This window comes from Cynara cardunculus, assembly GCF_001531365.2.
Source record: "Cynara cardunculus var. scolymus isolate 2C chromosome LG 1, CcrdV1, whole genome shotgun sequence".
NCBI lineage: Eukaryota > Viridiplantae > Streptophyta > Magnoliopsida > Asterales > Asteraceae > Cynara > Cynara cardunculus.
The window spans coordinates 14,197,204-14,223,409 of NC_037528.1; the positions used below are offsets into that span (position 1 = coordinate 14,197,204).

At 36.1% G+C, this 26,206-nt stretch overlaps 4 protein-coding genes and 1 non-coding gene across 10 annotated transcripts in view; 3 read left to right on the forward strand and 2 right to left on the reverse strand.

Annotated features, from left to right (window-relative positions):
* The first annotated feature begins 462 nt into the window (after nucleotides 1-462).
* LOC112529590 (AUGMIN subunit 5-like) lies at nucleotides 463-9,364 on the forward strand. The gene is made up of 10 exons (XM_025140916.1): nucleotides 463-1,007; nucleotides 1,626-2,168; nucleotides 3,329-3,467; nucleotides 4,283-4,459; nucleotides 4,686-4,895; nucleotides 6,887-7,072; nucleotides 7,618-7,777; nucleotides 8,350-8,545; nucleotides 8,674-8,806; nucleotides 8,983-9,364. The coding sequence occupies exons 1-10, from the start codon at nucleotides 463-465 to the stop codon at nucleotides 9,109-9,111; spliced, it is 2,418 nt and encodes an 805-aa protein (XP_024996684.1). The 3' UTR covers nucleotides 9,112-9,364.
* A 591-nt stretch (nucleotides 9,365-9,955) lies between these two features.
* Nucleotides 9,956-11,480, forward strand: LOC112514824 (pollen-specific leucine-rich repeat extensin-like protein 3). Its single transcript, XM_025121478.1, has 2 exons — nucleotides 9,956-10,118; nucleotides 10,621-11,480. Exons 1-2 carry the CDS (start codon nucleotides 9,956-9,958, stop codon nucleotides 11,478-11,480), a joined length of 1,023 nt encoding a protein of 340 aa, XP_024977246.1.
* Nucleotides 11,481-13,678: 2,198 nt separating this feature from the next.
* TRNAI-AAU lies at nucleotides 13,679-13,752 on the reverse strand. The gene has a single exon. It is a non-coding gene; the product is annotated as a tRNA-Ile (tRNA).
* Nucleotides 13,753-16,415: 2,663 nt separating this feature from the next.
* Nucleotides 16,416-20,183, reverse strand: LOC112500742 (phosphatidylinositol 4-kinase gamma 6-like). Of its 6 annotated transcripts, none has more exons than XM_025104347.1 (2): nucleotides 19,964-20,183; nucleotides 16,416-18,749 (listed from the first exon to the last, which is right to left on the reverse strand). In XM_025104347.1, the coding sequence occupies exon 2, from the start codon at nucleotides 18,452-18,454 to the stop codon at nucleotides 16,658-16,660; it is 1,797 nt and encodes a 598-aa protein (XP_024960115.1). In that variant the 5' UTR covers nucleotides 18,455-18,749; nucleotides 19,964-20,183; the 3' UTR covers nucleotides 16,416-16,657. The 6 variants fall into 6 exon arrangements, with proteins under 6 accessions (XP_024960115.1, XP_024960122.1, XP_024960083.1 ...); XM_025104354.1 differs by having other exon boundaries at nucleotides 16,416-18,746; nucleotides 19,964-20,165; XM_025104315.1 differs by having other exon boundaries at nucleotides 16,416-19,703; nucleotides 19,964-20,165.
* Nucleotides 20,184-24,858: 4,675 nt separating this feature from the next.
* Nucleotides 24,859-26,206, forward strand: part of LOC112508699 (O-fucosyltransferase 27) — a 6,311-nt gene continuing 4,963 nt past the window's right edge. Inside the window, exons 1-2 of the mRNA XM_025113404.1 lie at nucleotides 24,859-25,221; nucleotides 25,494-25,578. Of these exons, the coding sequence (XP_024969172.1) occupies nucleotides 25,015-25,221; nucleotides 25,494-25,578 (292 nt within the window). The 5' untranslated portion in view covers nucleotides 24,859-25,014. The remainder of the gene's footprint in view (nucleotides 25,222-25,493; nucleotides 25,579-26,206) is intronic.

A 26,206-nucleotide genomic window follows, 5' to 3' on the forward strand; every position in this document is an offset into this window, starting at 1 on the left:
TTTTTTTTTTTTTTTTGGCGTTGTGTGTGAGTGGTGTAACCGAAAGAGTTGTGGAATCCAAAACCAAATGATTACGGGCGGGACATTCTTTTCATTTGAACATTCTCATCAGTCACACTCATACACACGCCGATGAAGGGTTCTTGCAATCAGATCGCCCATCGTCGACAACTCCGATCATCGTTCCCAGCCCAGTAGAGCATCCTCTTACACATTCTCACATTTTTCAGTTTTCTTTTCTACATTTGATCTAAACCGGTGCAATTTACCGGCCAAACCCACCAACATTTGCAGATCTACTTGCTTCCAACAACTTTCTCAATTTGCGAACAAATCATAGCGGTTTTCATTTCACTACCGGAATTGTTAATTGAGTTTCCAGGTACCTGGGCGTTCAATTCAGTGTCAAATTAGTCAATTTGGTATTTCAAAACCCTAGCTTTTTTTTGGTTTCTCGCAAAAATGCAGAGCTCGTCGACGAGCTCTGTCGTCCAACCAGAAGCCATATTAGAATGGCTTCAGAAGGAAATGGATTATAGACCTCTAGGTCCGTACCTTGCTTCAAGTAAGGCATCAATGCCATCATCTGATGCAATTCGCAGGGTTTGTCGTGGGAATATGATTCCTATTTTTCATTTTCTATTGAAGAGGGTTAAATCGGTGAAGACGGTAAGAGATATCCGGCGTAACATCCTCGTCCATGGCAGAGAAGACAATGCTGGTGGTCGCGGTAGTGCGGATGCTGCCAAAAATGGCGAGGTTGGGAAAGGGAGTAAAGGAGGGAGGAGGAAAGAGAAACTAAGGGGGACGGATAGTGAAAGTACGAGTGCAGGGCAGGGCAGTAACAGAGAGACAGCTCTGCAGGAGAGAGAATCAGCTGAAAAGGAGGTAGAGAGATTGAGGCATACTGTGAGACGCCAAAGGAAGGAGTTGAAGGCTCGGATGTTGGAGGTTTCACGTGAAGAGGCTGATCGCAAGCGTATGCTTGATGAAAGATCAAATTACAGGTTTGTTGATGCAGTTTTGGTTGTGTTCTCTAAGTTATCCATTTCTGCCATTTTTTTTATGTGCTACATTTGTGCATGCAATTGATCAAGGAAGGAACTTTCGGATTGCATGATAATAGAGAGAAGGGAATCACTTTCATTTTCATATGGCATGACTCATATAAATGTTACTTACTAAAAGTTAAATCTTTTATTTCTGTTTATGATATGCCATCAAGAATAGTATTACACATGACTTCTAAATCTAAGTAGACAGCTCAGGAGTCCAGGTATGGTACTACACAATAAGCAAGCTTAACCTTTGCCTGTAAAGAAACATTTTTGTTGTGGTTTTCAAACTAGTGTATATGTTGATTACTGTATAAGACATTTATCACTGGGCCAAATCTCATTCTTAGTTTAGTAAGGAAACAAAGTTTATATCATGGTGAAGTTCCACTGCCAATTGCTTTTCAGATTATTCAGAAGAAGCAGTTAGAAAGAAAAATTAGTACTCTTTATGCATCTTTTATAGAGTTTTTATTCATGTTACCGAAAGGATGGTTGAACCTGGCAGTTTAATTACAATTGCTTGCATATAAATGTGGAGTATAATACATGTTCTCATTCTTAGTGTAGGCATAAGCAGGTGGTGTTGGAAGCTTATGGTGAACAGTGTGATGTAGCAGCTAGGATATTTGTCGAGTATTGTAAGCGTCTTTGCTCCTATGTTAATCAAGTAAAAGATGCTCAGAGACTGGAGGCTGATTCTTCAATGGAACTAGTCACCAGTTCCCAAGTGGACAGTGAGAAAGGCACAGTTTATTCTACAGTGAAAGGTTCAAAACCATCAGAGGATGTAGTTCTTGTTGAGACGAGCAGGGAAAGGAATATCCGTAAGGCATGTGAATTGCTTGCATTAAAGATGATTGAAAAGATCCACAACTCTTTTCCTGCATATGAAGGAAGTGGTATCCATTTGAATCCACAACTAGAAACTGCTAAGTTAGGCATTGATGTCGACGGGGATATACCTGATGAGGTCCGAGATGTTATTCTTAATTGTCTCAGAAGTCCTTCTCAGTTACTTCTGGCTGTAACCACTTACACTCAAAGGTTGAAAGCTATGATTGCTAAAGAAATAGAGAGAACTGATGTTAGAGCTGATGCAGAAACATTAAGGTAAAATTTAATTGATGCCATCTCGACTCACGCTCATACTTCTAGTTGTAATTATTTAATAATCAATTGACTACTTTCTTTTTGCTTCTTAACTTCTTCCCACTTGCTGTACTTGTGTTGATTTTGATCTATATGATTGTTTTTATTCAATTGGCATTGAAGAATTATGTGGTGAGTTTGCAACTATATATATAGTTTTTCTGAAACTTCGTTGCTTCTACAAATTTAAGTGGTTATGATTGGTGTAAAGGTATATAGAACCAGTTTCATATACACCTATTATCTAATAATTTGGTCACTTGGTTACTTCATTGTGTCAGTAGTGTTACAGAGCAAGAACATCAGAGGTTTTATCAATGAAATCAGTTTGAATGATGTTTTGGATTCATAGTTCAAATTTTGAAGAGTGATATGTCGTTTGGCACTAGTACTGTTTTGAATATCGTACGTTTGGTCAAAAAGCCCATTCTAAAAGCGTACATGCAATGAGAAATACAAGTTTGAGGAAGTCTGAGAAATGACAATATATCATCGTTAGGAAATTTGACAGTTGAAATCAAACATATCTGGTGATGGTAATTACAAAGTTTGCAACGTCTGTTGACACATAATAGCAGAATCAAGGAATCAGCATGCCACTGATGTTTCTGTTGATTTTTTTAATTAATAAAGTTACAATGTTTTGGAGCAGGAAACTAGAGAAGATAAAAAGTGAGAATAAGGGAATTACATTTTTGTTTCAAAAGCTGTATGTTAAAGTGTAATTTAGTTCTGTATTTTATTTCTCACATAAAATATGGCACCACCCCTATTTAATTCCTGAAATTTTCATGGAAGACATTGTCATGAGGGTTTGGAAACGGGAAATAGTAGACACCGCTGATGTATTGTATGGCAGTACAGATAGTACCAACATCCATTATGTGTTCTTTTAAGTATATAATAATTATACGGCAAATGGAACAAATAAACTCACACACCCTCCTCGCCTTTGGTGAAGTTTGAACCGTTGACCTCCTAGGAGGCCAAGGACTCACATACCGCTAGGCCAAAGGCCCTTTGGTAACATCCATTACGTTTCAGTTGATCTATATGGCGATTGCTCTTTATCTAGCTACAATCATAATTCTGATTGGTTGATGACTATAATATTCAACCAGGTACAAGTACGAGAATAATAAAGTAATGGATGCTTCTCCTGATGTAAGCGCACCATTACAGTTTCAACTTTATGGTAATGGTAATACTGGGCTTGACATGCCTTCAAAAGGAACTCAAAATCAACTTCTTGAAAGACAGGTATCTTTTTCTCTACTTTATAGCCTTTACAAAATGTTCTCATTTAGCTTTATTTTGTGTGCCTGTTGGATTATTTTATTTCATCTATCTTTTCTATTATATGGATAGATGTAGGGCTGTAAACGAACCGAACGTTTAGCGAACCGTTCGTGAACCGTCCGGCGGGAAGTTCGTTTATTTAATAAATGAACGAACATGAACAATTCTTTTTGTTCGTTTAGTTAAACGAACGAACATGAACAAGAGTCTCGTTTGTTCATTATGTTCATGAACATTCGTTCATTTACGGTTCGTTTACGTTCGTTCGTTTATATTCGTTCGTTTATATATTAAATTTAATATATAATCTTTTATTTATTTACTTTGAATTCAAATAATATTTATTTATGTTCATTTAACTTGTTCGTTTATGTTCGTTTAGCCCGTTCGTTTACGTTCGTTTACGTTCGTTTAGCATGTTAACGAACGAACATAAACGAACACGAACACACCTTATTTCTAAACGAACGAACACGAGCACAAAGATTTTCATTCGTTTACCGTTCGTGTTAGTTCATTTGTTCGGTTAAGTTAAACGAACAAACATGAACAAGCCTCCGTTCGTGTTCGTTCGATTTGTTTACAGCCCTAGATAGATGTCATAGCCGGAGCCCGGAGGTCATGGTTTTTGCTGATTCCCCTTTCACTTGTCCATGACCCACTGTTGGCAGTTTATGATGTTATTTTTTGCATCACCTCTTTGTCGATGTAATTACTTTTTTGCTCTCTGTGCTGTATCTATGGAATTTATCTGGTATGCTTCTTCCTGTTTACAGAAAGCACATGTTCAGCAGTTTGTGGCTACTGAAGATCAACTCAACAAAGCTGCGGAAGCTAAAAGTGCGTGCCAAAAGCTTTTAAAGCGTCTATCTGGAAGCAGTGATGTAGACTCCTTATTGTCACTCGATGTTGGAGGGACCTCACAGAATATGAGTAGTCTCAGGCAGTTGGAGGTAAAATGAACTAAATGCTTGTTATACCCACAGGACTTGGTACATACAAGTTCATAGAAATCCAGAACATGGTTCAAGATCCCATAATCAAAATTCTTATATACTAAAGTCCTTATTTGAATAAAAGATGGCAGTTTCTTATCCTCTAGCTAGGCAAGTCAAATTTTTGATAATATACCAACGAACCTTGCTACTATCTGTTATTAGCTTATTTCTGTTTGTTCAGCTGGAGGTGTGGGCCAAGGAAAGAGAAGCTGCTGGATTAAAGGCCAGCTTGACCACATTGATGACTGAAGTTCAACGGTTGGACATGTTGTGTAAAGAGAGGAAGGAAGCTGAAGATTCTTTAAAGAAGAAGTGGAAGAAAATTGAAGAGTTTGATGCTCGAAGATTGGAGCTTAACTCGATCTACAATGCTCTTATGAGAGCAAACACGGTAAGACGCCTTCACCATAGTATCTTGCATATAAACGTCTGCACCTCCAAAAAGTTACGAGGCTGTTGTAGCATCAGCAAGTCTCTATCGTTAAACGGTATGTATTCTTAAGTATCAAATCCGCATAAATCCAATGATTCCTTTAGAAAGAAATATGCGGAACAGCAGAAGGTACAACAGATAGTCATGGCTAAGCATGTATCTTCTTGTTCATACTCAAAACCAGAAACCCTAGACGTGCATTCAATAGAGACGCGAGAATAATATTAGTATCTCTGCATTACCAACCAGTACATGAAACAATTGAACACAGAGAACTAAGAAAAAAAAATCTACTTGTTTGCAACAGTATCCTGTTGGAGCCAGAAGTTCCTAAAATGCACGTTAGCATATTAAAGATATATGACTGAATGATAACAAGTGTGAAAGCATACACTATAGGGTTACACCAAGGGTTAGCCTTGAATCATCATCTCTTTTGCTTTATTTATGAATGGTGTCATGAAGGACGTATGAGATGACATATTGCTGGTGATTTTAGTGTCATCAAGCATTACAGTCTAGTTGTGATTTTCTTGATATTGATGGGGTCTTCATTGGTTAATATAATATGAGTTAGGAGGTGCGGAGTGCACGCTCATATAAGCTACCGTGGACCCAAGATCACCATAAAGCGGGGGGGAAGGTGGTCGTGATTCCTTACAAGGTTCCAAGGGGCAGAGGTAGGTTTGCACTTTGGTGCAGTTACCGTGTCTTATCTGTTGGTAGTTATTTGGTAACTGTTCTTATCTTCAAATAACTACTCAACCATCCGAAATTAATGGGCGAATAACTATCTATTTAAGGTGGGTTTTGCAATCTCATTTTAATATGTCGAAAACAGAACAGCATGTGTGTTATTGCTCTCGATTTTGCCTTTAAATTTTGAGTGTGTAGTCGGATTATCCCCCAGTAAATTTTGTGATACTCATAGGCTGAGACAGGGTCAAAATATTACTTACCAACAGTGATTCCATTCACGATCCATATACTATCCAAGTTCTTTACATCGATATCTATTCCCTGTATACCCAGATTGTAACACATACCGAGTGTCTGATATTCACTGATGGCATTTGTTGATAACAAATTAACAAGATGCTTATTTGTTGGAGGAAACTTTAAAAAGTTAAAGGTTTTAGGTTTAGTCAACATAAAACAGGGGAAACTTAGGCACCTTCACGTATGTTGACAGGGAAGCAAAAGATGCATAGAACATAGAGGGACAAACAATTAAGCAGGATCCTCTTCATTATGAAGGATTGGTCTTCTATAAATATGGAGTAATTGATGAGGATGTTAGTCACATGATAAGGGCAGGGTGATTGAATGGCAACAAGCTTGGGGAGTCTTGTGCGATCAACATGTCCAATTGAAGCTGAATGTAAGTTTTATGGCCTCACTGTACGACCTGCTATAATTTACATGGTAGAATGATGACCACCAAATACAATATGCGCACAAAGTAGATACGTAGCAAAATCTGGATGCTTAGATGGACGTGTGGCCATACACTAATAGATAAAATCAGAAATGTGGATAGACGAGAAGGTTGGGATGCTACGGGGTGAGAAGTTGAGGCGACACAATGTGAGGCAGTTTATCCATCTCAAACATATGCATGCAACTTGTACCAAATGAGGTCGTTAGGAGAGGTGGAAGTGGGCTAAGATTGACGTGGGGAAGTAGTGAAGAGGGACTTGGCTAAGTGGTCCATATCAAAGAAGTTGGCCTTAGATGTGCATGGAACTGTGGAAGGACACGATTGATGTCCCTAGAGGATAAACCTCTTTACGTTTGCATTTGAGTTGCAACAGTTTAATAATTTGTTTTGGTTTAACATTTATCTTATACCAATGTAGGAGATAAGTTGTGTTTGTTGTAGCAATTTTATTATTATGCTGTTATTAATCATCTCTAATCTTCATTGTTTATCTTTTTTTAAACTGTAGGATGCTGCTGCATTCTGGAGTCAGCAGCCCTTAGCTGCAAGGGAGCATGCATCAAATACCGTGATTCCAGCATGTACAGTTGTTATTGGCATAGTAAAGAGCGCAAAAGATCTTATTGATAAAGAAGTGTCGGCGTTTTCTCGGAGTCCTGACAATAGCCTTTATATGCTTCCATCAACCCCTCAGGTCGTCAATTCACTATGCTTTTGTCATGAGTGCAAAATATTTGAATATTGTTGTAGATAGCAAATATGACTGTTTGAACCTAGCACCCAGTAAAGCATGACATCTTTAGCTGTCTGTTGATCCTGTTTTGCCAAAAAAGATATACCATTTTACTAGGGCAAGTGCATATATCAATCCAGAAATCGTTTCTGCAATCTCAAAATTTTTAGTGTGGCCATGATTTTTGGTTAATGCATAGAGCTGTGGTGTGCTGGCGGTTCTCGTGACATAGAAACAGTTAGCCATAGTAAAATTTAAACTTCCTGCCAAAAATTTCACTTTATCAAGAATGTTTCCTGCCTTTAGTTGTATGACTACATTCTAAAATTACAGGTGCTATATATATGTGTATGTGTGTGTATTAAGTTACTGCTGAAATTTGGATTACTAGATGCTATCATGTGAAATCCTAGGATTTTTTCTTGGATGCATACAACTTTTTGGTTACATGCTTTCCTGGATCTTATTCAAGCAAGTCTTCTGATGTATGACAATATCTTCACCAGGCACTCTTGGAGTCTATGGGTCTTAATGGTTCTACTGGACCTGAAGCAGTCGCTGTTGCAGAAAAGAATGCCGCCTTACTGACTGCAAGAGCTGGTTCTGGAGATCCATCTGCAATTCCTTCCATATGCCGTGTTTCTGCAGCCCTTCAGTATCATGCAGGTATGCTGGATATGGTCTTTTCTCCAGCATGTATTAATTTCTCTTTACACAGCAAATTCTTCAATATATTTTGAAAACCATAATACAAAATCAATCTTGTTTTGTCTTAAATCACTTAGATAATAATCTTATGGCTAGGCTATCATATCTATAATGTTGTGATCATACATATCCGCACTGTAGACTCGATTTGGTATTTGATAGCAATTTTTGTCACTTCTGAGATGTGGAAGAGTTAGTTTAACCTTCATTGTTTGCTGTACTTATGAAACTGTTCTAATTAGAAGTTCCCAGCGTCTCTAATTTAGGATTATTTGGTTTAACCAGCCAATCTGCCGGCTAATTCGTAACTTGTAATGTCAATCTTGTGGCATGGAAGTGTCCCCATTTTCACATAGAATATATTGGTAATCGTAACAGCCAAATTTCTGTTTGAGTCCTTGATATTCTTGGCAAAAGCATCTATTTTTAGCGTAGCTGTGGATGACTGTATACGGTTCAAGTTGAAGTTTTCCATTCTTCTATACCAATCTTTTTGTATCCATCCAGTAACTGTTCTGTTGTGCACTTAGGCTTTGATGGTTCAGAAGCTAGCTTAGCATCAGTGTTGGAATCAATGGAATTTTGTCTGAAATTGCGTGGTTCCGAGGCTTGTGTATTGGAGGACTTATCAAAGGCCATCAATTTGGTTCATATAAGAAGGGATCTTGTCGAAAGTGGCCATGCATTATTAAATCATGCTTATAATGCTCAAAAAGAATTTAAGAGGTAATATAGTTATTTTCTTTAACAGCATGGGCATCTAGTTCCAACGGATGCGTCCTGCTTTACTAAGCCTATGTATACAGTTTCTTTTTCTACAACAACCTTAGCGATAGAGTGGTTGTATCTTTCAGGAGCACGAGTTACTGTTTAGATCTGGCTTCCGAACAAGAAGAGATAATCATGAAGAAGTGGTTGCCTGAGCTAAGGAATGGAACTGTGAATGCTCAGAGATCTCTGGATGATTGCAAATATGTCAGTGGTTTGGTAAGCATCACTTTTTACATCCAAAAGTCTGTTGTATATCTGTAATCTTTCATATAATCATACCCTCAATGAGAGAGGAAATGCAAAGGAAGTTGCAAAAAGAGCAATATAGAAGACAGATTTCCCAAATTCTACAAATTACTCTTTTTTAAAACTCATAGCTGATTCTGATGCAGCTTGATGAATGGTGGGAACAACCAGCATCGACAGTTGTTGATTGGGTAACCGTGGATGGACAAAACGTTGCTGCTTGGCATAATCATGTGAAGCAACTTCTTGCATATTACGACAAGGAACTTCTGTGACTAGACATTCCTCTAGAAGGTTCCTTCTTAGCCTCTTTGCTTTCCCCGCTTCATCGTAATTCAGGCATCTGTTTGGGACCTTGCAGCTGCTAGTCACCCGTGGACTTACCAGAATGATGACATATATCTTCCAAGGGGAGGTGGCGAGGTGCACATACGAAACTCTGTATAGAAGGCCGTAATCTTTGTATAAAAGTGTTATTTCTAGTCATGGGGTTCTGCATCACCTTTTCTTGCTTTATTTTTGCTATATATATATATGTGTGTGTGTATATATATATATATAAAATAAACATTATATTTGTAAGTTTGGCCTCAAAAGGATGCATATAGTATAGTACAACTGAGTGTTTCATGAAAGCAGCAGGATTTGCATGAAGAATTTGTATCAACCCCCCCCCCTCCTCCCTTTCTTTCTCATGTAACTTGTGGCCACCATAACACTCTTGTGAACCAACAAGGTCCTAACCGCCCGATGGCTCTATCCCCGTTTGCAACCAATATACCACCAACAAATATATGCTTACAAAATCTCTCAGTCCCTTCATGTTGCATGATTCAGCTGTATCTGCATCTTAACATGCAAAACCCATTACTCTTATGCGGGTTTTTTTGTTGGCTTCGAGTATGCATACATCTATATCATCTTTGCGGTTCCAAATAGGCACACTTCAGGCAAAGTAGCACCAAAACCAGTAGGAAGTAAGAAGTATATTAAACCAAACCATATTCTCTTCTCCTTGTTTGCATGATCGACACAATGATGGCAAGCTCTCATTAGTTTCCCCTATAAAAACAACTTGTGGTTCTTCAAATTATGCAAAGAGTGATGCTTGTTTCAAGAATGTGGTCATGGGTTTGTTTGAAGATAGCTTTGATCCTATGTTTGAGTTTGAATGATGTCTCTGAGGCTAGCCAGGATCAGGCTGAGGCTGCACTTGTTGGTACTGTCTACTGTGACCCTTGCTTCCATCAAAATTTCTCCAAGTCTAGCCACTTCATTTCAGGTAGTTTTGTGTACTTATTTTTTTAAGTATATGATATTTATAGGAAATTAACGTAAATAGCCGTTTTACCATGCTCAGTCCACCTTCTAGCCAACTCTCTCCTACACTCAACAAAAAGTCAATACCGCTGCAGTGTCCGCAAGTGGCAGGCTTGTCTTGAAAGTGGGAGTGGCACTTAAGAGTTATTTTAGAAAAGTGCCCCCTCCTCAAGTTGTTGCGTCAAGGGGCGGAGGTATTAACTTTTTGGTGAGTGTGGGAGAGAGTTGGCTAGGAAATAATAATCAATTTTCTCTCAAGTTGCCTCAACTTTTATTTACGTTAATTTCTTACGAAAATACCCCCACATATTTTTCATCGTTGGTGATGTTTGAACCTTTGACCAGCTTTGCTCTACCGGGTACCCTTGAGCCGATAAACCTTTGGTTACTCGTATATTCTTTGTGTACGGAATGTCAAACTCCTGGTTGGTGATGCTTAATGATGTTTTGGATTCTTGGTTTAGGTGCATTGGTTGCGGTGGAATGCGGTGGTGATGGGATGGAGGTGACTGGCGCAAAACCAAGATTCCAGGAGGAAGTGCGAACGGATGAGAAAGGCGAGTTTAGAGTTGAATTGCCTTTCTCGGTCGGTAAACGTGTCGAGGGGTGTTTTGTTAAATCGGTTCGTAGTAGCGAGCCGGATTGTGCGGTGGCCGTCTCCAGAGGTTCGTCCACTATCCGGCTCAAGGTGAAAACATCGGGAAACCGTGTTTTCTCGGCTGGGTCCTTTGCATTCAAGCCTCTAAAACGACCAAAACAATGTCATACGAAACCAAGAAACAAGAATTCGGACGATGAATTCAGCGCTGCAGAGCCATTCCCATCGCCTGCCAGATTTCTGATTCCACCGGTTACTCGCGGAAAACAAACTACAACGGGGTATGATGATTCATCCGATGCAGACGCCCTTGGGCTCCCATTTCAGTCTAATCCATTTCAGCCACCGTTTCAATTCCAGCCACCACCTGATTCAATGTTTACTCCGTATTTCCAGCCACCACCGGCTTCCATATTCGATGCAATGCCATTACAGCCACCACCGGATTCCATGTTCAATCCACTGCCATTCCAGCCATCACCGCCTTCATTCATTCCGCAGCTCCGCACGCCACCACCATCACCAACATGGTTCCCTTCATTGACGTTTCCGCCACTGGAACCACAACCAGATTTCATTCGATCACCACCGCCACCATCAATTCCTCCACCGGCACTGCCAATGCTCCCGCCGTTCCCTCCGTTCCCATTCCAGCCAAGGCCAGGGTATCCTGGAACACCACCAGCTACACCTTCTGCTCTTCTAAAGAAAATATCATCTCCTTGATTAAGCACATCAAACATATCAACGACCATTATTGTATAATTTTCTAGCAACTTTTTAGCTTTAATATCTTCTTAATTTAAAATATAATAATAATTAAATAAATAACATATGTAATTCAGGTGATGTTAAATGAATCCTTTCTACATGGTAATTGAACATCCTGACAGTTTCATACTTAAATACACATCAAAACCCTTATTCTATAATTTAATTTACAGAGAGTTCAAATAATAAGATCGAGTTCCAGTAAAAATGGAAGTTACAGTGAGCTGGGTAAGAAGAGATCTTTATTCTTGGATCAACCTTCATTGAAGAGAAACATTAGATTGACACTAATGAAATATACCAGATCAATTCGTTTATAAAACGTAATTATGGTTTTAGATTAAAAGTGATAGTTCGTCTGTAAGTGTAACTATTACTCATGGATGTCATTGTCAGCTATTAGGAATTATTGATAATACAGTTTTGACACTACTAGATTATATGATTCACTGGGCTCATTTGATCTTTATCATGGTCTTGTGAGTCATTTGTGAAGTATAAGTTGTATAATGTCTATAAAATTTCATAATTTAAGCAGGGACGGACCCATAAATTTTTTCAAACGGTGACACCATTTAACTAAAAAAATGACACTAACAAGATTCGAACTTGGGTCTTGGGTAAAATAAAAGTCTTGCAAACCAACTCTACTAAATAAAACTTGTTCTCATTGTAGTTTCGGAACACATACGTTTGGCACACAACAAATTAATATGGCTGCACATTTAAAAACTTAAATTTTTTTACCATTCAACGGAGGAATAATACGGTGGCATGTGCCACCGTATGCGTCACTATTGGTCCATCCATGATTTTAGGTCCCGTTTGTTTTATAGGATCTGAAATTCAAATCCAATCAATCCTATATTTTGTTTAAGAGATTACATGAATTTGAAATCTCTGGATTTTATTGAAATCTTACAAGCATAGGATTGTAACAATAAATTAATAAAATGATAATCTAATTGTTTTTATAAATTATTTATAAAGAATAAAATTTAGGGTGTGTTTGAGATTGCTTATTTAAACAACCTATGTTTTTTTTTTTTTTGTAAAAGTGCTTATTAACTTATGTGGTATCAAACCGGAGTTTTGTAAAAAATGTTTGGATTAACTTATAACGGTACCAAAAAACAATAAGCTGATAAGTTGTTTTTTAGTGTTTGACAAATTTTGCTTATATATGTAAAATGACTAAAAAGGACAGTCTTCCATATTATTGACTTATTAACTTATTTGATTTTTTAACATGTAAAAATTTAATTTTCATCATTTATAATAATATCTTTGACAAAAATTTATATCAATAAGATTAATAATTAACAAACATTAATAAAACAGGGTTAAAATAGTAAACTGGTAATAAACAATTTTTCATAAGTCAGGAAGGTTTAACTTATCAAAAACTGTTTATTACCGGTTTGGCACCGATATAAGCAGTTTTATTTTTCTTCATCCAAACATTAACATTTAGTTTATCACCGGTACCAGACTGAAATAAGTCAAAAAACAACTAAAATAAGCAATCCCAAACACCCCCTTAATTCGATTTCAAGTTCTATAAACCAAACACGTCAAAGATTCCAAAACCTTACAATTTCAAATCCTTCCATAAAATTCAAAAATAAATTCCGTCAAACGAAATGCACCTTTAGGAAATTATCATGTCCCGGTTATTAATTTTCAAAACAGTCTAAAAGTATTAAAAGGCTGGTTACTAAAATTAGAATAAATTGTGTTTTTCATCCTTGTGGTTTTTGAAAATTGCAGATTTCGTTCTTATGGTTTTGAAATTACGGTTTTTGTTCTTATAGTTTGCAATCCATTTATATTTCCGTCCCTAAGGCTAAACACAACTTTTATGTATGATGAACTAAAATATAAATGAATTATAAACCACAGAGACAAACAATAAATTTAAATTTTAAGGACGGAAATGATAATTAATTATAAACTATGGAGATAAAAATCATGATTTTAGGATCACAGAGATGAAAACAGAAACTTTTAACAAACCACATGAACTAAAAACGTAATTTACTCTTAAAATCATAAAAAATGGATTTACTAGTGTTTAAAATCATTGTAAAACATTTCACGGCAAGACGTTCTATTATCGAAAATGGTTCGAAAAGAAATGTTTCAAAAAACAATGGCCCATGCAGGTTTCGAACCTGCGACCTTCGCGTTATTAGCACGACGCTCTAACCAACTGAGCTAATAGGCCTTGGTTTTTTGTAAGGCCAATCCAAGACTTATGATACATAACAAAATGTAATTTGCTAATGGTAGATTTCTTATTAGAAGAAAATAAATGAAAATGGAGGGAAAGTAATAATATGAACACGCAAATGAATTTAGAGATATTTTGTAGATAAGAAATCACGAAGAACCCTATAAATTATCTTCAAAATTTTGCTCCACCAAATCTGAAATTTGGACCTTGTTACTCTCTTTGATTCTCGATCAATTCCTCCCTTCTTATATCCTCAATTGACAGTTAACGAGTTCCATATATACCTCCTTTAGAAACCGCTCGAAAACGTGTGCTCATGAAATCGGGGGCTGCCAGCGAGTTGGGAAGTCAGCGGTTAAACCCGCTCAAAAATTATTGAGACTTTTTGAGCGGGTTTAACCTGCAAAAAAAGTCGCCGGTAATGGTTGAGTATTTGGGCTGATGTGTATGCGTCCATTTCTTTTGCTGTGGGCTGCAATTTTTGGGCCTTTGGTTGCTTAATGTGTGATCCATTTCTTCAATTAAATTATTGATTTGGGACTTTTTTTTTTCCGGCTTCACTTCAGGTCACGCTACCCGTTCTATATCCTCTCTTATATATTTATTTTATTTATATATTGTTAAATACTTTAATAGACTCTAATTAATATAGAATTCATCATTGAATATACTTAACTTGCAACCCACGAAATAAAAACAAAACCCACAACGAAATGTTTCTTTTTATTCTTTTGATTGTTGTCACAAACATATATCACATTTAGGGGTTGTTTCGTTCGTTTTCTATTAAATCTTGTATGAATAACATTATCTGTAGTGATAAAGTTGTCTTTATAATAACTGATAAATTGTTGTTCGATTGTTATGTTGAATAAACAGTCTGAATGGTGAAAATTATTATTTTACTCCTTGTTTTACATTGAAGAAAAAACAAACTCCTATGATGATCAGAGCAACGATGAATCAAAATAAAACAACAATCAACAAGTTAGTAAAAATTTGTCCTGGAAAGCGTATAATACAAACCTAAATCATAAGAACCCTAAAACAAAAACTCACATCAAGCAAGAAAGGTGAAAAACCCTAAATCAGAAACATTGGTCTGATTTCCACTGTAATCAACAAAAATTCGAGGCTTGATTTCGGGAAACACCCAATACCTAGCAAAAAATTGAGGGGCAGATTTCAGGAACAAAAAGGGATCGTTACAGGTGCAGATCACCAAGGGAGCACAAGAGAGAAGATCGAGCTTGGAGAAATTGAGCAACCAGAGATGAAGAAGGTCGAGGGAGCAGCGATCTCTGGAGGAAAAAGAAATCTGGGTACCTCAGCTAGGGTTCATGAGAGAGACAAGAAACGAGAGTTGACAGATTGAGAGGAAGGGAGAGACTTGAGCAAAACCAGATAGCGGTGAGCAACAATGGGAGTTGATGAGGTGTGCGGCAGTGAGCAACTGAGAGAGAGAGAGAGAGAGAGAGAGAGAGAGAGAGAGAGGTGTGAGGGTGGAACCTGGAAGAAAAGCAAATGAGAGCGACGATGGAAAGTGAGATGGGGATAAAAGAGGGAAAGGGTAAAAGGGAAATGGCTGAGTAAAAGGACGTCATTTTTGTAGTTGTGCGATTCAATCCATGGCTGGTCGAATAAGCCCATACCAAACAACTGGATATGACTATGTGAATAAGTCATATATTTTATATAGTCCATTAAACTCCTACCAAACAACCCCTTAATGGGCTAATATCTAGCCTAAAAACTCATAACTTGAAGGATAAATTTACATCAAAGTATTTAAAATAAAGCATTTATTAAAAGGAAATGAAATCTTTTATTTGGGTTAGTGAGAGAAAAGGGAAATAAGGAAAAGAAAATTAATTTCCATATTGTTAAAATAGAAAGAGATGAAAGAAAATGTGTATTTTTATTAATATACCCTTTTTTATTTTATAAAGGTTTAACTTTTTCTTAAATTATTATTATAAGAATATAAAATATGATATTTTCTCCCTCCAAAAATTACAATTTTCTCTTTGTTTCTAAAACAACTTTTTTATTTATTTATTAAGATACATGATAGATCATATATTACATTTATTTCAAAGATTATTTTATACGAGATATCGTCGTTTTTTCTTCTCTTTTTGTTAATAAGGGATAAAATCACAAAGGATTCATAGTATGTGTTGTGTACATAGTGTCTCAATATTACTCTTGCACTAATATTGGAGCATAACAACTGCCTCGAAGTTCAGAACTTGTCGTAGATACAGTTTCAAGATTTCTTTAAAGACGAAAAGGAAGAGACCGACGTTTATATATAAATTGTTTCCTTTTAAAATTATACTTAAGGGACATTACTAGAAGACTTAAAACCCAAAGTAAACATTTATATATAAACGTCGAAATATTCGAGCCTCTCTATATAGTATACAAAGTATAAGAAATAAGTAGGTGATATTAGGATTTTAAGATGATCTTACAAACTTTCGTAATTTTCAATGGGACCAGGATATTAATCACTGCTGTACTTGGCATTTAGCAAGTAAGTTTTCAAAATTCTATGTTTATTTATGTAATAACAAGTAAGTTTCGAATCTAAGACACTACGCACACGCACACGCACACGCATATAATATGTATATATTTTAACCCAAAAAAGTGCAACAGAGGCTTTGCATGCAATTAAAATAGTGCTTGAATACAAGACCTCAATTCTCATATCCCCACAGAAAGATTTTTATTTGTAAACTTCATACATTATACACCAAATAAGAAGCATGGTCATAAACAAAATTTAACAAGAAAACACCAAGTGTTTAGACTTAGACACGTAAATACCTCTTTCTGAAGTTGTGGCGGTTCTCTCTCTTATTGTTCTGTGTCCTTATTTCCTGGTATCTCAAAATTGACATGAAGTCCCAAGTCTCTGCCTTTGCCTCAAACCCAGATTCCTTGACTTGCTATCGGTGAAAGCTGAGTGCAGAAGCCCCTCAAAATGTCCAAGGAAAACAGTCCATTCCTCTTGAGACATATCTGAGAATGTTACGAAGCTCATGCTCCTAGGCAGTTGCCCGTTCATGCTCCTGTTTCCAGATGAACTGCTAGCAGTGTAACTCACGTCAACTGTTAGCATCGGATTCCTCCAGTTTTGTCCTTCAATGCTACAAGCTTTCATTGATGTGGATAACTTTGAAACAGCCTGTACTTGCATCTTATCACCACCACGTTCATTCAACTTTAAGTAGTCTTCTTCCTCTGTCTCAAAACTCTCCACAGAATCCGAAAGCATGTTTCCACCGTTACCAAAATCTTCCTCGTATTCTATGTCAAACTGGAACACTTCCTTGTTTATCGTCCTTATCGCAGGGGACCAGCTCTCACTTTCCTCCAATAGTTTCCTTGCCTGAATGCATATTGATTCGAGCTCGCTTGGTTCTTCTTCATGGCCATGGAACTCCCTAGTCATCATCTCACCAATCTCAGTCAGGCATAAACCAAAAGAGGCAGCTTCTTTAAGAAAAATGGTGCAAAGAACTAGGACACGAAGACAAGCCTCACGAATCATTGGGAGTTCCATACGTAATAATTCAGAATCATAAACAGGGTCAAGATTGGAAATATACTCAAGTTCATCATAAGAGAAGGGCACTGATGCCTGTGGCCAGTGGATCCACTCAAAGTAAGGGTCCTCCAAGCTCTCAGGAAGGCATAGACCATGGTCGATGGGGACAAGTTCCACCTGGCCAAAGCTCCCTAAACTGTCAAGTTTCTTGACCAAAATATTTCCAGCATGCCTGTCTGTGTTCAAGATACGAATATCTAATATCCCAATCCTGTGGACGGCAGACACAGGAAAGCTTATAGTCCCATGATCACTAGCATCAAAATCATGACGGATATACTGTTGCAGTGATGCAATCTTACAGACGTGCATCATGTTTTGGAGCATGCTTTCACTCACCTCATCGTTGATGTTGAAAATTGAGTGTCTGATCTTCACAAGGGTGGTAGGAGGCACCTTGGCTGATTGGTCATGATCAAGAAGGAAGGCGGCAACTTCTCTGAAGCCTGTCTCCCCAACACGAACAGAAGGTTTCAATCCTGGTTGCCCAAGCACTTTGCCCACAAACCCTTTTGGATTATTGGGGGCAAAAGGTTCCTCATCTGTAGGCTTTACAATAGCAACATTATCACCATCACAATTTCTGAAATAGTAAGCACCCCCAAGCCCACTTGAAATTGGAACTGGTGCAATACCACTCTCTATTGCCTTTGCAATGTCATGCACCAATTGTTTGGTCCTGGAAAATTGCATTGATGGCACTAGTATCTCCACTGATTCACTATGGTCACTATATTCAGTATCTTTACTGACTGGAGAGAGACATGATGTAGATGAGCTTCTGTGAAGAAAGTTCCTTGTAAGAAGGACAGGAGAGCCATTTCTCACGGTGCTGAGATCATTATTCAACACTTGATCCCCTAAAACCAGCAACCACTCCTCTGTAGGTACATTAAAGGTAGTCTGCAATCTCCTTTTTACCGTGTGTGCATCATCATTCCCATCCAACTCTATACCCAGCGCACATCCAGTCTCTGTCTGTACAAAAATACGTCTTTTTCCTGGAAACTTAGCTTCCATCCTTTCCCCGTGGTTGTCCTTCCTGAAGGGAATTTTAAAAGGAGCAGCTGCCATCCCCGATTCCAAGTAGGGGTGAAGATCAGGAGATGTGAAAAGAAGCAGAAAATTTGTAAATCCCAAAGCTGACGGCAGAGGCAGCGCCAACAGAGAGAATTTCTCTCAAGCAGACACCAAGCTCACTCGCCAGCACCAATTGAAAGAAAAATATGTTTTTTCCCTGAGCAAACATATCAGCCCTAGAACCCTTGAAGTTCTCTTTGCAGATCTCACATTGGGATATATTGACAGCAAAGGAAACCAGAGAAGTGATCTCACATTGTTGCACTTGCCAGAACAGAAATTAGTACTGCTACACAATCAAAAAGGTCATTCAGATAGATAATGACAATTTAGAAATATCATCATAAAAAATATCACTTCACTGTACCATCTATTTCCAGAAAGTTGTCCATCTGATAGACCCCATATCTCTCTCATTGGGCTTCAGGTTTCTCAAAGTAGTTTACTCCCACAAAAGAATCATAAAACAACGAACCTGTTCTACTTTGATCTTTTTCAGGAAGTTTCTGTCTGTTTAATTCTTAGTTTTCCGTACGGACCCGTTTAAAATTATTTAAGCAAGATCAATACAAAAGTTGCTAAACAAAGCCAAAAGTTAAGAACACTCAAAACTTAAGTATACAAGATTCATTAATTTTTTGAAATGTGAATGGTGCTCAGTTTTAAAAGGATATTGATGATTGTAATAATTCAAATTCACAAACTTATGATGAACAATATGATCTTTTTCAAAGTTAAAATTGGTGTCTTCATTTTCTATAATAAATGTTAAGAGCACTCAAAACTCATAAATTTTAAACAAGTGCGAAGCAATATCCATTGATAACAAGAGACAGATGATGATCATAAATTCAAATTCAAAACCTTACAATAAACATTAAGTTTGTGTTCAAAAAGGTTCTTTTTCAGTGATTCAATCATCTTATTCTTCATTTTCTCTGATAAACTGTCTACAATTATTAAAGTTAAACTTATGTTGTCCGTTTGATTTGCTTTGGTTACAGAATTTGCCAAACAATTGACATTATCAATTGCGGTTCAGAATAACTCCAACCGTGAGCATAGAAGAGTGACGATTCATTAAATTTTCAACAAATATCGAATCAAAAGTCACCGAAAATAAAAGACCAACGTTGATCATAAATTCAAATTTCTTTAACTTACGATGGATTTTTTTCCAGAACATTTGTGTTCAAAACGATTCTTTTTCAAAGCCTGACCATCGTTTGATTCTTCATTTTCTCTGTAAAAAAACCGTCAAAAATTATGTAAGTGAAAAACATGAAAGTTGCAGAGCGAATTAAGACGATCATTTTCTAAAAGTTAAAAATTCAAAACTTAAGTATGCAAGATTCGCTAAAGTTTCAACAAACACGAATAATATTCACTAATAGTAAGAGACAGATGATGATAAGCATCCAAACTCACAATTCATAAACTTACAACAAACATTATATTAATTTTCAACAAACCGCAACAAATCAAAGGGTAGATCAAACTCACCAAATGATCTCATAAGAAAACACCGCAGACGAATCAAATTTGAATCCACCACCGCCGGCCGATGGAAATCAAGCGAGACGAGTCGTACGGTGGATCTGATCGGCCGCTCGACTCTTAGGCGTCGAGTGTGTGGAGTGTGTGACCTTTCTCCCGCTTTATCAGAGTCTCTTTTTAACTTCCTTGCAAGAGAATCGCAAGGGCATCTTAGTGGAGGCCTGTTTGGGTAAATCCTTCATTGTCTGACCGACTCGATTTATATAAACTGTTTTAACACTAAATAATCATAATTAAGAGATAAATACAGATTTGGTCCCTGTGGTTTGGTTGTTCTCTGAAAGTAGTCCCTAAATTTCGCTTATTGAGGATGAAGACGTTTGCATGATCCGTTGAATTTGACCCCTCAGTGTAACAACCATCTTATTTGTTAATGTTGAGGGGATTTCCATCATTTTACCATTTTCTCTATTTTAACGTTAGTTTTTTTGTCTTTTTATATTTTGTCTTTTTCTCGGTTTATAACATACATATATATTGCACCCAAATCTATTTCCCCTCCTCGCTCGACGAACACCATCCCACCTCCACCTTCTTTGCCCCCCTGCAACCTCGATCTCCGTTCATATCATAGTTTTCCCTCACCGTAACCACAACTTCGGCAAACAGTCCCTCCCTCGATCTCCATCCCACCTCCCTCGATCAATAAGGCTCCTTTCATGTTTTTTGTGTATTACAAATGGAGTTTATTGGGGGGGGGGGGGTGTTGTGCATGTAGAGGGTGTGGTTCACTGGGAGTTGTAGAGGGTACTAGCGGTTGGTTGGGTGGTCATGGCTAGGTGGAGTGAACGGTTTAAGTTGCAGTTTACGAATTTTTGTGTGTGTGTGTGTATATATATATATATATATAGTTGGGTTTCGGTGAAAATAAGAGTTATGATAAGAAAAGTAAGAAGAGGTCTTCGCTATTTGATCAATCCTAATTGAAGAGTTTCACTAGATCAACACTAATGGAAAAACACAATATAAATTCCTTCTAGATATATTTTTGAGCAAAATAAAAATCACAATCATCTATTTTTGTAATCATACACATGCACATAAATGACTACATATGCTAAAAAAATCATTTTTCTAAACACGGACCTCCAAAGATAAAATCCACAACATGAAATTTTACTACAATCACACATATTAATATCTCAAACCACCCTTCGATTACACCCAAACTCTTAAATTATGTAACATACGTATCTATACTCCAAGATGTTGCATACGTTAGCGAACATTGCTTCCAATTGTTGTAAAGGCCGTCTAAGCCTGGCAATTTCATAAGCGATTTATGTGAATTGCGACATATTTCATATCGGTGTGTTTACAATAATATAATGTGGTATCACTTTCTTTGTTAATGATTCTATTAACAACTAATATATATATATATATATATATATAGACAATTTTCAGATCATTAACCAAAGTACTCATGCTACCGCACAACACGCGGTCCCCACACTAGTTAATGTTTAGTAACATATATAGACACTTACTATGTCTGCCATGTGTGTGCATATCAGCTACCGGTATCAACCAATTCAAATTACCCTATACAATCAGATGAGTGTCATGTGATTTACGAATGAAATACATATTTATTAATTTATTTATGTTTCCAGTTATTGCATGTTATATGCTTTACATTTTTTAAAATATCTAACATGCTAAATTTTTTATGTATCATGTGTGGTATGTTTGAAAAACAAATAATTTTAGTATGCATGTGAACATGGACCAAAATGTCGAGTCAGTTCAAAAAGACGACAACCCAAGTTTAGTTTGAGTTGATATACGTTACAAGGGACTATGTAATATATTAGATCGACATATCAGGCGTTCCTAATGATTCTTATAGAGATCTTAGTACATTCCATGTATATGTATGTAAGCACGTTTTATTAACCAAGGAGCTGTTTATCCACCTCTTATCCAGTAAGTACTTACCGGTAAGATCTAATACTGTCATTTAACTTATCGAGTAAGATTTTTTAATCTATTAAAACGACATCATATGCAACATTTTTATCTGATAGACATTTACAGGATAAAAATCGGGACTCTCACTTACTGGGTAAGACTCTTGGTCCTTATCATCACCCTTACCGGGTAAGATTTTCTCAATTTTTATCATGTTTATCCAATAAAATAAAGTGACTGAGTAAGCACTTACCGGGTAAGTGTTTAATAAACAACCCCTAATACCGAATTGGTATAAAAATATCAGACATTATAATTTGTAGTTAATAAAGTACATAAATAAGTACCAAAACTACTGCTTTTAAACATGATTTGCAAGAAAAAAACCAACAAAATGAATTATATTAAATGACAGAATTGTCATTTTCGAGATATAGTATAAAATTTAATGCATTGGGCCCATTAAAAAGGAAAGCATGGTCGGCCCACCACAACTATTATATCATATCGCACGTGAAAAAAATACTACTATCACGTGACCTACTTTAATAATGCTTCTGGTTCCTTTTATACATATACCGGTTGTTTACCCGTACAATACAGCGGGAGCCATGAATTTTAACGATTTTAAAGTTCCATTGGTTTTATAAGATAAGATTTAACGATGATATATGTTACACTTGGTCTTTACATATTAATACAATTTGAATAAATAAGAGTTATGGTTCCAGTTACAGACTATCGATGAAGAAAAGTGTATGACAGTTTAAAATCCAGTATATTTAAAATCCAACATATTTAAACGACTTCACAAATGTGTTCGATTTACACCAAGAGCAAAGAACCAAGAAACTTGAGTTTTAAGATAAACACTCAAAACCAATAAAGAAAACTACAAATTTGACAGACCATAAGCCATGAAAAGATAAAAAAAGATGGGTTTTAAAATGAAATTTCAATTCCTTAATCCTTACCCTATTTCTTGTCCAGAAAGATTAAGGTTGAATTAATACATGTATATATATATTTTTTTTAAAAACCCAAGAACATATTAATTCATAACATATTATACAGTGCAATTTGGACAGCCTAACCTCAAAATATATAGTATATATATAAAAATAAATAACTATAAAAGTATAAATCGTAAATATTAAAAATATTTTTTCACAATATATAATAATAATATAATTAAGTCAAAAACTATCCAATATTGGACTCATTTCGAAGATATTAACGAGACGATTATAATGGTATAACTTGTTAAAATAAAATTTATTTTTTAAACATTTTTAATTGATATACGATTATGTATGTCAATTTGATAAAAGTTTAAAATGAAACATTTAAAAGTAAATGACGTAAAGTAAATTAATTAACTAATTATATGAGTATAAAGTGTAAATTTAAAATTATAATTTTAAAAAAATCGGTTGTGAGAGGGTGAGTGTATGTGAGGGGGTGAGTGTATGTGAGGAGATGAAAGGTGAAAAAATGAAAAAGTGATATAAGGGTAGTATAAATGGTATATTGGTCATTTAATATTTTAAGACTTTAAGACTTTTGCTAAATTTGTTTAATAAGATAGTATAGATAATCCCTACAAGACATGATTTTGATAAATAAAAAATTATATTATTTTAATTGTGATTTTTAATTAATTTTTTTACATGATTTAATAACTATTTTGATATTTCTACAAATACATTATAAAATATTCAGATTACGTGAAGTGTTAACAAGATAAACTACTATTAAATTAAATATAACATTGTATATGTCTTTACACGATAACCACGATCAATAAATATAACATTGTATATGTCTCTATTCAAAACCCTTGAGTTCCAATGTTTTCAAATCAAATATAATGCAATCCACACAATAGCCTTCCAAAAGAGACTTCTCGATCTTGACATAGAGCTTGAATCTATACACGAGAGTAAGACATCTAGAGAGAAACGATGATGAAATACTCGAATAGCACCATTGGAAAATAAAACCTACAACTGCACCGTTGACGAACAAGTAACAAAGCAATTATCAACGATTTCTAACTCTTGATCGTAGCATGAGTGAAGAAGGGAGGATGGGTCCACACCTTTGTCGTTCAAACCCGTCATCACTGCCCCATCGAAGCTACCAAAAGAAAACACAAAACTTTTATTGGAACTAACGAACTCCAAATAGGCGGGACAACGCGAGCTGGAACCTGCAAAAAATGTCATCAATTAAGGCTAAAAATTCATTGACCGACAAGGAACCATCGTTGGTAAGCCACCAAAGCCATTTGTCGTTTTTCAAACGATCTGAAAGAGAAATTACTTGTAAGAATGCACATCTCCTGTAAACCCCCCCTTCAATCTCCCACGAGACTCCCGAGACCAATCCCACATCCCAAACCAACATTTTGTTATTGTTGAATAATTATTACGTTAATTATAATAAAAAAATTATATTGTCATAATTGTAATATATTTTTTTTGTTCAAAATAAACCATTTCAAATATGTAATTTAACACATTTGAGGTTTTTACTCGCTATAAATATATTTTATCTAAATTAACTTATTTACATGTAAATCATCCAAAATTTTCATAACGATATTTACTTTTATGTAAAAACCACAAAGGTTGTAACGTAATGATTGAGATCATTAAAAATGTGATGAAATATTCTATCTGTCCAACATTCAGTTTCAGACGTTCACAATATTTGTCACCGTTTAGTTGTCAAGCTAATTTTTTACAACCATAATTTATCAGTCTCAACGTGATCTTTACAAAAAAAAAAATTCAGAAAAATAAAGAAAATAAAAAAAGGGCAACCCAAAACTAAAAATCAACAACCGAGATAGCAGGATTAGGAGAGGAGATTCATAATAGTTTTAAGAACTAGGGAGCAAGATTCACGCCCACCACCGAGAAGTAGGATACAGCTTAATCCCTGTCAAAGTATTCGGGCATGTCCGACTGCCACCTTCCAACTCGCTCAAATAAATATTATTTCCTCTCTCTCTCTCTCCACCTTCTCCACTTCCTTCATAATTCTAGAGAGAGAAACCTGTGTGTATCTCTGATCTAATGAAAGGGGATGTTGGGGGAAAGATGGTAATCAAGTCCAAATTGAAGTGGGTTGGCTTAGTTGGACTTGTACTCTCTGCTTTATCTCTTTTCACACACTTTCTTCTTGCTAGATACTCCAATACAGATGAGGGCGTTACAGAGTACCAAGCAATCACCATTTTCTCTTGGAGACCAATTTTTGAGAATGCAGATCTTTCCACCACTGTAATTTTACTCATCACCCACTTCCAAGATCTCATCTTTTTGCTCAAACTTCATCTATTTTCACTGAATTTATCATTTCTGTGAATCTTGTGAATAGGGTTTGCTTTTAGTTTTCGTTATTCGTATATTCAATATCTTTTATTCACAGGAAAAGGCTAAAAAAAGGAAATTTTTTTGGTATTCGTTCAAGACTTCAAGTCAATGTTTGCATTTCTCATCTGGAATTTCGATAATCGAGGATTTGTTAATTGTATGATTTAAATTTTGTGCAGAATAAATTGTATAGAAGGCTATGGGGGCCAGTTAGGCGTCTTGAATCTTTACAACCACATGCTAAACCTAGAGAACACTATGCAGGTTTGTTTATTTCTTGAAAAGATTTATACCTTCCTTCTTTTATTACAAATTATGTTCATTTTACGTAATCCGTGATTGAAAAAGTTGTAGAATTCGGTTTGGTTGCATATTCTGTATGGTCTGACTGGTTTTTTTATATAACAAATGCTTTAAAGATTAAAGCTTGAAGTTGTAATTAGTGTTTTGGACAGCAGAATTTGATCTGGTTAAAATCGGAGTTTGATTTGTGGCAAAGTTACTATTCTGCAGCGGTTCCAAGCCATAAATTGTACTTCTGAAATATACCTGTATAGGGCTTCTAGCGTTTTAAGTAGCATAGATCGATGTATTAGAATTGAATACTGGTAAGTTAGTGTAAATATGTTGGATTACATGAGATTAAGTTCCAATGCTCCTGAAAACCACATTACTCTACAGTCTATAAACTATTATCCATTGTTAGGGATGTAAGGATGATCTTGGGTTGGATAATATATATATATATATATATATAGAGAGAGAGAGAGAGAGAGAGAGAGAGAGGTTGGTTCAAATAGAAACCAACCATATGGTACAAACTATGGAAACCGATCTTGACCAATCACATTATTTCTTCACTTTAGGTTCAAATCTAAATTATAAATTAATG

Bases quoted from the DNA above. Each gene is read 5' to 3' on its own strand.
- LOC112529590 (XM_025140916.1), top strand. From the start codon at position 463: ATGCAGAGCTCGTCGACGAGCTCTGTCGTCCAACCAGAAGCCATATTA. The intron at 4,896-6,886 runs GTAAGACGCCTT...TTTAAACTGTAG, and splicing joins CTCTTATGAGAGCAAACACG to GATGCTGCTGCATTCTGGAG. The intron at 7,073-7,617 runs GTCGTCAATTCA...TATCTTCACCAG, and splicing joins TGCTTCCATCAACCCCTCAG to GCACTCTTGGAGTCTATGGG.
- LOC112514824 (XM_025121478.1), top strand. From the start codon at position 9,956: ATGTGGTCATGGGTTTGTTTGAAGATAGCTTTGATCCTATGTTTGAGT. The intron at 10,119-10,620 runs GTAGTTTTGTGT...TTCTTGGTTTAG, and splicing joins GTCTAGCCACTTCATTTCAG to GTGCATTGGTTGCGGTGGAA.
- LOC112500742 (XM_025104347.1), bottom strand. From the start codon at position 18,454: ATGGCAGCTGCTCCTTTTAAAATTCCCTTCAGGAAGGACAACCACGGG.